General features: G+C 41.5%; 1 protein-coding gene and 1 long non-coding RNA gene across 2 annotated transcripts in view; one reads left to right on the forward strand and one right to left on the reverse strand.

Annotated features, from left to right (window-relative positions):
* The window catches only part of C1QTNF12 (C1q and TNF related 12), a 154,933-nt gene extending 141,976 nt beyond the window's left edge, over positions 1-12,957 (forward strand). The window contains exons 7-8 of the mRNA XM_085609620.1: positions 1,045-1,123; positions 10,523-12,957. Of these exons, the coding sequence (XP_085465746.1) occupies positions 1,045-1,123; positions 10,523-10,621 (178 nt within the window). The 3' untranslated portion in view covers positions 10,622-12,957. The remainder of the gene's footprint in view (positions 1-1,044; positions 1,124-10,522) is intronic.
* Positions 822-1,829, reverse strand: LOC146868281 (uncharacterized). Its single transcript, XR_014962851.1, has 3 exons — positions 1,695-1,829; positions 1,496-1,613; positions 822-1,066 (listed from the first exon to the last, which is right to left on the reverse strand). It is a non-coding gene; the product is annotated as an uncharacterized LOC146868281 (long non-coding RNA).
* Positions 12,958-13,528: the final 571 nt, after the last annotated feature.

Here is a 13,528-nt window from a genome sequence, read left to right on the forward strand (position 1 = left end):
AATGTCAGGTATGCCAAATGCAATTCATCATTCTTGCTTTGTTTAAGAGGTCTGAGCCTGTACACAGAGAGCTGTTTAGCAGTATTGAGTGCCCGGAGTCCAACATAAACGCAAATCCTGTAGAACAAATGGGGGAACCATATAAAGAGAACAACAAATTCTTACAACACCCAATCCCCATTCTTGTTGATTAGGGTGAGTGTGTGACCTAATGCAGGTGATGATTTGGAAGTCAGACCTAAAAATTAGGAACCAGTGGCTATCCTCGATCTTTTGACTCCTTGAAGCACACGCTAGACTGGACTGCATGCAAGGATGAAGGTCGGTGAAGCATGAAGAATGACAACCTCATTTCAACCTCTGCAGTAGTGGCAAACACGTGCAGTGTCTATCTTGCAGTATATGTTTGCCCCATCATGGATATACAGTTATGTTGTAGGAGTGCACAGCTTCAAAGACATTAGGTATATGATTTCCCCCAGCAGCTGGCTGATAGGAATATATTCACAAATGCATGACAAAACAAGTGTGGTAACATTATAACTGCATGATATTCCACACGTATTGCAGTAAAACTCTAAAGGAAATGGAGGTAATACTGAGCCGTAACTTTAATCCTTCCCCAGACTCAAAACTAAAAAGGTCATCACAACATTTATACACTTAGACCTCCTGATCACCAAGAGGGCAATATCAATGAGATGGAAGTCTGCCAGCTCCACGCATTCCTGCATGTTTAATAGGTTAATAACAATTATTGAAAACAGATAAGGAGGAAAGCCTTGATCACTTGTTGGTTAATTTATTACTATACACAGGTATTGAAAAGCATTCTGTGTCTTCTTTAAAGACCAGAGAGGTATTGCCGGTGGATGAAGAGTAAGTCGTTTTTGTATAGATCTTCTGTACACCCTCCATTGCTTTTATATGTAGCAGTGATTCCCATCCAGTTGCACAAGCCATGATGTAGATTAGGGAGCTTTTACAGCTGTTCTTTAAGGGTACGTCTGTAACAAGTCTTGTCTTCTTTGTGATCTCTTCCAGATCGCTTGAAGTTATCGCAGGTCTGGAAAGCAACAGCAAAATATTCACAGTCTATGTTCACGGATTGCTTCAGTTACAGGTAAGGGTTCATTGTCATCCGCCCTGTGTGTGCCACATGAAAAGGAAGCACTCTCACAAGCAATACACGGTGCTTGGCTCTCACTCTCTTTCCACAGTCATGTCCATACCCCCTATAGTAATATTTAACGTGTCCCCAGCAGGCTGGCTTATGTTGGGTAAGTAGGTCATATGTTGGACACTAGCACTCGTACAAAATTTCACTCATTTTTTATTACAGGGGTTCACGTGGAAATGGTAATGAAAGGATTTAAGATACCTCAGTGACAGAATGAACCTGCGGCAGATATCTGTATGTTTCTTAAAGTCTATGAGCTAAAATAAAAATAAAAAGAACCCAGATTTTCTTTTCGTTCATCAATAAAAGAAGTACCTGTTGTGGTGTAGCCCACGTTCTTTTTTTTCCACTCCCATTTCCTTCCCGTCCTTCTTTCCTGATTCACTCAGCCTGCGATTCGAACGTGGTGGTGAGAACCTACGAGGAAAACTCGCTACAGGCATTAGATACGGAAAGGTGACCATGTCAAGACCTAAAATAGAGTACTCGTCTGCTTTTCACGTTTGAATCTTACCTGTGTCTTTCTTTCTCTGCGACACTGATTTTGGCGAAGAGGAAGGGTATTGACATGCGCAGCTGTTTTAATGGATGTATTGGTCCAATACTCTGTCACTCCAAGTTGCTCTTCATGAAGCGGACGGCGTTCGCCCTGCAATCCTGAGAAGGGGGATAAGATGCACAATTTTCCACCTGGTAATAGCCCTGCCTACTTATGGGTGAGAAGACGGAGTGCTCTTTGGTGACCATAGAATACGAGCAAGCTATAGCCTCCTGCTCGCAGGATCGTGGGAAGGGGACGTTTTCAACATCTCCTCACAAAAGACAATAACAGCAGTTTGATCCTCATTTTGGACCTCTGCAGCCATTTTGTTTTTCTATTAAAAAAACTATGCTGCGCATGCATACAAGCTGGAGAACAGACATTTTGATGAGTGAATATTGCCTCAGAAATGTTTTATGGCAGCTTAAGCAATTCTAATTTATGAGTTTAATATTCAATATCGCTGGTGTTCATACACATTCCACCATAATCTATTGGATACACTTTTAAGTCAGTGTTGTGCCATTTTATTGCAAATAGCTACAGACATACATTTCCTTCTGGGATGCTACTACATTCATATAATTGCACCAACATACAGTTGGATCCTCCTAAAAATTCTTGAAAATAAAAGGTGAGCTGCCTATTCCCTGGAAAAGATGGAAAGAGGAGTTTTGTACCTACTTAGTGCCAATAGAAGGTAACAGATTGCCAGTGAAAAGAAACAAATGCATCCTATTACATTTAGTGGGCTCAGGAGGTCAAGAGATATTTGGTTCACTTACTAAAGTAGAAGCCCCTGAAGGAGTGGATGAATATGATGAGCTTTAAGAAGCAATGATTAGATTAGAGGCAAGATTCAAGGCCACTATTGGTACAACCTTAGAGAGGTACCATTTTTACACTAGGAGACAGAAGAAAGGTGAAACATTTGATGAGTTTCTTACTACTTTATGAAGTTTATGCAATACCTCCAATTTTGGCAATGCAACTAATGAAATGATACGAGACCAACTTATAGAGAATACCAATAACAAGTGCATATAGGAAAGGCTATAGATAATGGGAGAGCCAACATTAGATGAAGTAGTGAAGTCAGCTAAGGCTATAGAACAATTGAGAACAAGAAGAAATAGGCCCTATGAGTAACAAAGAGCGAATTTGATGCTGTAAAGAAGTAAGATCCTTCACACTTAGCTTACTTGAGAGGTTGTCTTGCAGCTAACGGGGGTTGCAGTTATTGCAAAAGAAAGGGGCATTTTGCTAATATGTGCCGTGATGCCAAGAAACAAACTTTCAGAGGATTTCTCAAGTTAATGAGGAGCCATCCAATAATGTATGAATTTGTGATGTTGAGAGTATGGTGAGAAAGAACATGGTACTTATGGTGTGTGTTGAAACTGATATTGACTTGGAGGGAGTTATAAAACCTCCTACCGCTACCATTCAAGGTCTTGGCAAAGAAATATTTGTCATGGCTGACTCTGGATCACCCTTCATGATCATTTAATGTCAAACTAGGGAAGATCGTTAAACACTTGCTACCTTCTGACATATGTCTAGTTATATTTGATGGTGGCAAGACCAGTTTTGTGGGACATTTCCTTGCCAATTCAATGTTCAAGGGAAGATCAGCGAGTATCAAAATATACATAGCACAAATGGGTGCAAATGTGTTAGGTAGGGAAGAACCAGAAAAGACTTAAAATCGAATTAGACCCTGGCGCTGAACACTCTGTTTTAGTCATTATGGATAAAGATATGAAGGAACAAGTTCTTACTGCATTCTTAGAGGTTCCTAGTGGTAAAACAGGAAAACTACAATGATTTGAACATGAAATAAAACTTACAGAGAGCGCCAAACCCATCAAACAAAAGATGAGGGGTGTTCCATTCTGTGTCAGGAAAGAATTGCAGGAACTCCCCGATCAACTTCAGCAGTCCGACATTATTGAGGAGAACAAAACTTCAGTATGGATTTCTCCTACTGTGCTGATGAAAATAAATGAGAGCAATCCTAGGCTTTATGTTGACCTGAGAGCCCTCAACAGCAATATCATAATTGAGAGACATCTGTTGGCCAAAATCAACAACATATTGTCTTTATTGGATGGTGTCACTTCCTTCTCTACACTTGATCTTCAGAGTGTGTACCATCAAGTGGAATTGTCTAAAACTTCAAGACCTTTAACAGTATTTATCACACCGTTTGGCATTTTCCAATTCAAAAGGATACTGTTTGGGCTGTCATCAGTCTCTTCAGTATTCTAGAGGTTAATGTTTCAGATGTTCAGGGATATGGACGAAAATGTTAGATATTTCAAAGATGACAATTTGGTGTTTTCCAAGGGCAAGGATCAGCGTTGTGAGATTAGAACAAAAGTGTAAGAGAAATTATTTGGAAGTTTTTTGGTACTGTGTTCAGAAAAATGCTAATTATTTGAATCTCAAATTCACTACCTGAGTCACACAATATCTGCTGATGTAGTAGCACCTGTGGAAAGTTAGGTGAAAGCCCTAAAGAAGGCGCCTACACCTGATGAGAAGGAAAATCTTTTGTCATTCATAGGTCATGAGCATTAAGGAAGATTTGTGAAAGACTTTGACTCTGTAATGGAACCCTTGATGAAGTTGCTATGCAAAAATTGCAATTTTGTTTGAGGTCAGAAACAACAAAAAGCATTTGAATATATTGGCAATTGTCAATGTTTCTGCCTTGCAACGTTTTTCTAAGGAGATAAAAGGTGCACCATATCTGTGGATGCAAATTCATATGATCTTAGTGCCGTTTTATCTAAAAAAGCGGGTAATACAGAAAGGGGTGTGTCATATGCATCTAAAACCTTGAATGAAACAGAACACAGGTATTTAGTCAACGAACATATGCTCCTGGCATGTGCATAGGCAAAAAGACATTTTAGAAATTTCGTGTGGGGAGACAAATTTACCTTATAAACTGACCACAAGCCACTTGTTGCTATTTTGCCTCCGGGAGGTGAAAGTAATGCTACGGTCTGCATTGCCAGGCGGAGATCTAAACTGGAATAAGTATAAGTTTTTGTGGTTTAGGTTCCTGCTCACAAAAATAAAGCAACTGATTTTTTATTAAGATTACCATGTTTGGAGGAATAAAAGAATTTGTTTGAAAATTATGATTTGATGCGTGTGTAATTGATGTGTGTGTTGTGGAACATGTTGATGTAAATTAAAAGTCATGGCTTTCAGAATACGACAAGGACATTAACTGAAACTTGTTAAAAAGTATCTATGTGAATGATGGCCGAATTGTAAAAGGATTGAAAGCTCTCTTCATTAATTTTCTCAAGTTTCTTCAGAATTGAGTATCAATGAGAATGAGGAGTTGTAAGATCCAAATACCTACGATGCAAAGTACTCAGTGGCTAGATTTCCTTGGCAAAAAGTGGGTTTGGGTTGCACACATTGGGTCTCTTTAAGGGTCCATCCTGCAATCAGCAATACGCCATTGTTCTGGTTGATTATCGTTCCAAATGGGCTGAAGTAATGTTTGTGGAGAGGGTAACCACGAGTGTGGTATCGGAGGTTCTTATGGAAGTTTTCAGCCAGGAGTGTTTCCCTGAGATTCTGGTCACACGTAATGATATTCAGTTTATGCCATTTAAAATGTCTACATTTTTGCATACACACATCATTAAATATGTCAGAACTGCATTATACAATCCCAAGTGCAATAACCAGGTGATCATTTTAACAGGTATCTGAAGGAAAGTATATAATAAGTAGGGCTCCCGGTTTTCCTTTTAAACGGATTTTTACATATAAATACAGACGGAAAGTTTTCCTTTATCTGTATTTGTATATAAAAACGGGAAAATACTAGTACATTTTGCAGCGCTGCCAACAGTAACATAAAACACTTTTATTGATGCCCCAGCCATTTCCGGGGGCTCCACTCTGCCCCTCGAGTGAGGTCTTCATTGGCATCAATAGATTCACACCCCCAACCATCTGGTGTCTCCCCCTCCTTAGAGGGTTAAGAGGTGTCAGCCTTCCACACACAGCCACACCCTAGTACTTCACAGGTCTTTGAAAGACCTTTTACTTGTTAATGAGGCTATGATGTTCTTTCACTTCTCAAGTAATAAAAAGAAGCCACCCAGAGTGGCCAAGAGGCTGAAGGTCTGACCCCAGACCTGCCTAATTGCAGCATATGCAGCCATGGGAAGGGGGTGGGGGGCTGGAGGAAAAGCAGGAATGGAATGCCAGCACCCCGTGGGGCTGCAAAGCCTATTAAATTAAACACAGTCTGGCACTGAGGGGGCACTTGCAGCCTCTGTTATCTGAAGAGCGCGTTTGTTGTGCAGGTAGCAGTAGCCCAACATGTTAGGGTGGAAAGGTCGCTGGTGCCAGAGACAAGCAGGGGACGGTCCCTGCTGTGCAATTGGAGGTTGCATAACTGAGGAGGAGGAGGGCAGCAGCTCGCCACAGGCCATGGGCCGTCAGTGTCTGAGTAAAAGTATAAACATAACACCTGCCTGTGCCTCGGTCTGTGCCCTCCCCACTGTGGGTACGAACAGTAGCCTCACTCGCCTATTACAGGGCCGTCCATAGCTAACACCAGCAATAACGCATCTCAGAGAGATAGTTCAATCGGTTAAGGTACCTACTCTAGCGTTTTGTGTCTACCATTATCGGGTCACTCACAGATATGATTCAAAGCCACTCAATTACACAGCAGCGGTCTCTTCCTTTTTTCCCCGGACAAGGTCAAGGAGAGTTTCCACTTCTGCTGCCCCCACTCTTTCTTCCTCTTCTTCTCTTTCTGTTGCGCTCCTCCTCACATGTAGAAAACCGTGATTGTTCTTTGCATTCCTTTCCGTCATTTGTTCCTCTGTGAAATGGATCCAAAAAAAGAAGAAACACTTTTGCTGCAAATGTCTTTGTCAGACATTTTTCTACTCCAAAATGCAGCCTCAGGAGGAGAGAAAAAGGGTTTTAAAATACAAACAATAAATGCATAACTAAATAAAGCAAGACAGATAAGTCGCAAAGTGGCCAGATTGGTTTTATTTACACTCAGACACATTAGCGCCACCTTACAGAGTTTGCCAGCAAAGAGCTACTTTTCTTTTCATGTTGTTGGCTTTTCAAGCAAAATCGCTCATTGATTTCTGAATACTGAGTTTAAAAGCTTTAAGTTGTATTCCCTATGAGCGTTTGCTTTTTTCCAGTATGTTGTTACTTTTTTCACGGAGCATATTACAGTAGTCTAGTGCATAATTTGAATTGAATTGCTTCCAGGTGTTTATAGCGGGGCACAATTGGGTTGCAACTGAAGGCAGTGTGAGTTTCTCTGTGGGGCAGTATGGTGTTCAGTGTGGGAGTTGATGTGGCACTCTGCAGATGACAGAAACTGCAAGGCTCTGAGACAAATAGCTTGTTATAGCACTTTTAAGCATATTTGGGACGTTCTGCAACTGGCAAAGTTTTCAGATAACTGTATAGTGTTGACCAACACCAACCGAGCGCATGTGTGCATTGTCAATTTAAATAAATGTGGGAAAATACTAGCTGTAGCGTCGTCTTTTGCTTGTGGCAAAAATAAATGTGGATAAATACAGAAAAAATGCCCAAAAAATAAATATGGATAAATACAGACGGAAATGGCAAAAAAATAAATACCATAAAACCGGGAGCCCTAATAATAAATAATGCTATGTTATGCAGATTTGGAGAACTCAATATCACCCGGGAGGGTATACTGGCACTGAACAGGTGTGAGTTCAGCCAAACCTATGACCTATTAAGACTACTCAAAAAGCTGGGTCTTCAGCTTTTTGTGGAATTCAAGAAGTGAGGAAAAGGCTCTTATATGTAGTGGCAGATAGCTCCATACTCTAGGAGTGATGTAGGAGAAGGCTCAACTGCTAGATGTGTGCAAGTAAGTGTCTGGATGAGCAGAGCTTGCCTGGAAAGATTGTGAAAGCAGATGTGGTTGCTGAGGTATGCTGGGCCAATGTTATGTAGTGTCTTGAGAGTGTGGGAGAGGAGTTTAAATTGTGCTTATTCATGTATGGGGACCCAGTAGAGCTCCTTCAGGTGTGGTGTTATGTGAGTGCGGCATGGGAGGTTGAGAGTAAATCTGGATGCCGAAATCTGAGTGATCTGCAGCCTTCGGGAGAATTATTTGTTACTGGTGTAGAGGGTGTTTCTGTGGTCTAGCTTGCTTGTAGCAAAGGTGTGCATGATGGTTTTCCCAGTACTGATTGGGAGCCATTTAAAGAGCTTCCTCAGCAACTTCAGGTTATGGAGGCATGAGGCGGTGACGGTGTTGACTTGGGCGGTCATGTCAAGTTTTCGGTTGAGGTCAATTCTGAGATTCTTAGCATCAGTGATGGGGGTGGGTTACGGTCCTAGTTCTGTTCAGTGGCGTAACGAAAGTTTATGGGGCCCCCCGGCAATGGTACACGGAGGGGCCCCTGCTCCGGATTTAATCCGGAGCGCTCAGGTCCGAGTACTCTGCTGAGGGGGCCCCCTGCAGCTGGGGGTCCCCCCGCACCACGGGGGATGTGGGGGCCTGTGTTACGCCCCTGGTTCTGTTGGCCACCAGGTGAAGTCCCATGGTGAAGTGCTCTTCCCGAACATCCCAATTTTGGTCTTGTCAGTGTTCATCTTCAAAAATGTGGTCTTCATTCAGTAGGCGATTTCAGTCATGCAGGCATTGAACTTGATCAGGGTTCTCGGCATCTCGTCCGTGAGGCAGAGAATGAATTGTGTGTCATCAGTGTAGGAGAGGGCGTTGATGTTATGAGAGCAGATGATGCTGGCTGGAGGGATCATTTATGCGTTGAAGAGGGTCGGACTTGGAGAGTTAGTCAATATTAGTAAGGTTCATTCTATTCTGACAATGCATTAAAGATTGTGAGCATATAGAATTACACCCTATAATGCTGTGATTGTACCACCTTTCTTATTGTTGAAGGGAAAACAACCTACTTCTTTACTTTGTGCACGGTGGACAAATATGGTGTTGCCAACTGCTTGGTTGCTGAAGTTCAACTTAAGAAAATTAGATCAAAAATTAGGGCTAAAATGAGCATTGCAAAAAACAAAAATGAGTTGTTGCATAGTTTTGGCCTTTCTCTGTGGGTGATTTTGTCAGGATTCAAGTTGTTTCTCCAAACCAATAAAGGTGGTCAAGATCAATAAAGGCAGTCTCTGTAACCAAGATGGTAAATGTGTGGATTTAAAGATTGTCTAAGTGTAAATGTAATGATCCAGCTAATGTTTTCTAACAAGGTGTCCAGGATACTGTTTCTGACAGTGAGGATTGTGGTAATGAGTCATTCTCTGGTGTTCCTCATGACTTCCAGGGGGACATTCTGTCTAACCAATCCCAGTCAGATTCTGACTCGTGTTTCGTGATGACTCTAGCACAGGGTGCTCAAAGTATGGGGGGCCCGCAATCGGCCCTCCTGACCTTTACATGCAGCCCACTAGGCTGCTGTTTATTTGACTTAGCGGTGACAGCTTTAAACTGTAAGTATTTATTTACACATTAGCTGAAGTGAAAGGAAAAGAAGCAAAGAAGGTGGCCTGCACCACATATCTTTAGGAACACATTGGTTTTAAAGACATTATGCAACAAACATGTACAAATGTAATAAAGACTCTTCAGTATTCAAAGAAATGTATATCACTGCATTTAAAGTTTTTTTTTTTTTAAAGTGATAGTTTAAAAAATGAACATGGAAAAATGCATGCTTTTCCCGCCTTGACAACAATGCCATCTGTGAGCCAGGAGGCAAGTCAGTTGTTATGTGCACCCCCGATGTGACCTAGGTTACTATTATACATGTAACATAATAGTTTATTAAATCAAACACAAGAGGTTTTGTACTGCACACATCCTGAAATCATATTTCTGGGTGGTCTCATATGAGATAATGAAGAAAAACGAAGCAAATTGAAATACAAAAAAAACTGTCTAGGATCACACAATTTGGTCAAGTAGAAAAGTCGGTATTGATCCCATGTTTGATCCCTGCTTCTAAGCACTACTAATGTTTACAAATAAGAGATTAAGAAGTGTGGAATGAAACCCTCAAAATAACTCTATCACCCACTGTGCACACTATGTACATGCTTCGCTTACCTTCCAACCACCAATGCCCCACAGTCCCAACTTGCTAGCATAAATGCTGCCCTCGGACACAACACGGACCATACTTTTCAGCTCCCAGAAAAATGTTTGCGAGTATCCATGCTGTAGCAGCTCCCTCTGAGCTGATGGTTATTGAAGGGGAATCTGTGGCAAATAGGAAAAAGAACTTACAAAGATTTCCATGCTGGAAAATTTTGTTTTATAACTTTTTGTTTTGTTGTTTTGCTGTGCATCAGAAAAAATGTGTATAAAGGGAGATGTGTTGTATTGTTTCACATATGGTTTAACTCATGTTTCTTGTTTTCCATTCCCTTTTTCCTCACTCCCCCTTCTTTCCTGATTCGCTCAGTATCTTCTTAGAACGCGATGGTGAGAACGTTCTTGGAAAAACCGTTAGGGGAATTAGATAGATAGAGCTTACTGTGTTAAGGCATAAAATATCGTGCTCTTCTGTTTTTCACGTTTGGAGCTTACCAGTGTCTTTCTTTCTGCTTTAACAGTACCCTTAGGTAATATTACATCTTTTTATTTAGTTTCCGAATTCCGGTGTATTTGATTAAGTTTTGATTCTTTTTATTTTGAGGTTGTTGGTTATGAGGTGAGCTATGACGGTACAGTGAGACCTTCTCTTAAGTCATGTTGTTTCTTGTATCCACAGGCAGGACAGTACACCTCCATCTTTGTGGATAACAGCGCTGGAGCTCCAGTCACCGTCCAGAACGGCTCTGACTTCATGGGCATGCTGATGGGCGTATAGCCTAGGCGCAACGGTGGAGAGGCCAGCGGTAGCGGTGGAAGAGCACACAGTGGCAGAGTAGAAACATGCAGCAGTGGAGGATATGCGGGCAGCTCTGTGGAAAGACAATGAGCTTAGAGGCCAATACAACTGGTTGCCCTGCACAAAGCAGATGACATCCCTTGCACCGCCCCCAACATTTACCATGGCTTCGACTTGGAAAAAAGCCAGATATATATGCCATCGATCATAGGGGGTCGTCTCTCATAGCGTCCCAGGAGTCTGCATAGAACACTTGAACTTTTATGAATGGAGACCAGAGTATTGTCTGAAAACGGAATTGGGAATAAGCTATGATGCATTGGGCCTAAGAACTTCACAAATCACGTGTGTTTATATGCAAAGGACCTACATTTTCAAATATGTATACATATAAATATATATACTTTGGCAGAGTTATACACAATTTAAAAGTGGATCGGCTGTTCGTAGTTATGTCACCGATGCAAGGGTGAGTTCTGGGGCCTGTAAAATAATACAAATTGTGGAAACCCAGGAGGAATCTGACCTGTTTCAGGCTGGAAACTCCACATCGGTTGTTGGGTCTTGGGTTGCCGAGACATTCTATGGAGTAATCCTTAATAGGCTGCACAATGTTTCGCAGTACTTGCTTTTGAGAGGATTCAGAAAGTTCTTTGTCCAACATGAATCTCACTTCACATGTCCCGCTTTCCTCATCTGAAATTTAAAGTGGGCAGAAGTATCAGTAGCACTGGGACATTTCATACCACAAGCTTCGACTCAGCTCAAACCCTTCATGAGATACTATTGCACGTGTTGTGCATTGACGGCCTTTCTCAGTCTCTGGTCCCTTGGCCTCTTCCATAAAAGTCCATCAGTAAGAAGACACACAAGCTTTACTTGTCCACATTGCAGAATCTATACTTGCAAGCTCTGCAGAAACTGACAAGGGTGCGGGATGAATGAGGCAGGATGTCGATGTGCATCAATACTACATTTTTTTCCTGTGTTCCAGAAGTATGCTCACTACTCCCTATATGGGTCCTGACCTGTTGGAATATTTTTAGCCTTTGCGCAGGCTATCCCACTCTGCTCATAACCAATACTGCAGTTAGCATCAGCAATATATTCTAAGAGTTTGCAGTATTGCCAATGTGGGTGATATATTGTCCGGAGATTTCAGCTTTTTTAAGGAGTAAAACCAGGGTTTGGAGTTTCTCATTCATGCTTCCACTGTGTCCAATTAATTAAACTGTTACTGTGAGCTTTGTTGTTAACACCTGGTTACATTAGCTACAAGGAAATGTTTGTCCAATACCTTTGGCTTCCATCATATCATAATATTAAAAAACTGCAATGCTGAAAATAATCTGGACAGGGTTAATCACAAACCAGAAAACCAGAAGGACTTCTATGAGAAACACAATGAAGCTGTTGTGTCAGTGACTTTGCGATATTCTTGAATCTTAACTAGATCTTCAGATCGTTCTAAAAAAACACTGAGCCACTGTGGGAACAATTCAAGATCTAGAAAAAGTGCTGCTTTTGGCGACAGCGGTGGGATACCCAACAAGAGAATACCTAAGATTTTATCTTGGTGTATTTGTAGATGCTGTTTCAGGTTTTTATTTAACCAGCAGGAGAGAGTGGTACTTCCACAGGCAAGCACAAGAAGCACCATATATAACACAGCCTGCACCACAGTAATTGTGCACTTGACCAATATAGAAGGCGGCTCCATGCATCAGTGATTGTGCAGAGAATGAGCGCTGCTGATTGACTTCGCCAGAGGCCAGGCTGGAGAACAGAGTTACAGTAGTGGGGGTTGATTTGCTCCTTAACAGTGGTAAAAATAATTCCCTCAGGAAATGACAACAAAAAAGGTAGACGTTGATTTGGGTGCCTCCTAACTGGTTGTAGTCTGTACATAATCCTACTATATGTGTCAGCATATACTATACGATAACAAATCTTGTATTGTGTGAATATGTGTAAAGAAAATGGGGATGTGTCCCACAACCACTTCCTCAATATATAGTGTGGTTATCAAATGTTTATTATAAGTATGAACTTGGACAATGTTTCAGTATGCCTGGCAAATTTAAGTTGAAAATATTTAATTTATCTTCAAAACTGAAGAAAGAAGTGGTCTTGAGTTTTTCTTTGGATTTTGTGTTGTTCCTTAATGTGCTTTTTTTCAATGCAGTGTATCATTCCCTCGTGTGTAAAGAGCAATTCCAGGCTGACCTTCAGGGAGACTTTTCTATATTAGAAGAGGGGCTCTGCAAAAGTGCCTTCTTCCTTTGCATGATCTATTAAAATTGATGTTTTAGGTTCGTTGGTAGACTGTGGGCCAGTTTTTTCAGTCAGCAGACTATGCCATTTGCCTTTAGATCAGAAACTGGCTGTGTCATCTTCCAAATCATCGAGTGAGTGTGATTGGTCAGCACGCAAGCAGTTGGAGAAGCAGATAGAATTGTGGGACGTTAATGTTGCCTTAGGAAGAGGAGGCTATACCGTTGCATCTTCAGAAGCACCACTGCGTTAGTGGTCTGTCAAGGTGCCCTGATAAGTCTTTTGGTGGGCTGTGGGAGTACCGTGTTATGTTAGTGGTGGAACTGAAAGAGTTGCACATGCAGTAGGGCACTTGTCGAAGTATCTTGATAGTCCTGTTGGTGGACTGAGAAAGTGGCATTAGCCATCAGTCTGCATTCAAGCCTAGTGGCCCAAAAGATGATTGGAATAATTATTGAAGTGAACCGGTAGATCATTATGCCTACTCAGGGAGTGGCATGATATAAATGTGAAGGGTTGTATGAGTGACTGCATAAGTCATTGGGCAAGCCATGAATTAGTGGGCATGTCTTGGCGGGAGTGTTGACGGCTGCCAAATAGGTCAATAGTCTA

This window comes from Triturus cristatus, chromosome 1_2, assembly GCF_964204655.1.
Source record: "Triturus cristatus chromosome 1_2, aTriCri1.1, whole genome shotgun sequence".
NCBI classification, from domain to species: Eukaryota; Metazoa; Chordata; class Amphibia; order Caudata; family Salamandridae; genus Triturus; species Triturus cristatus.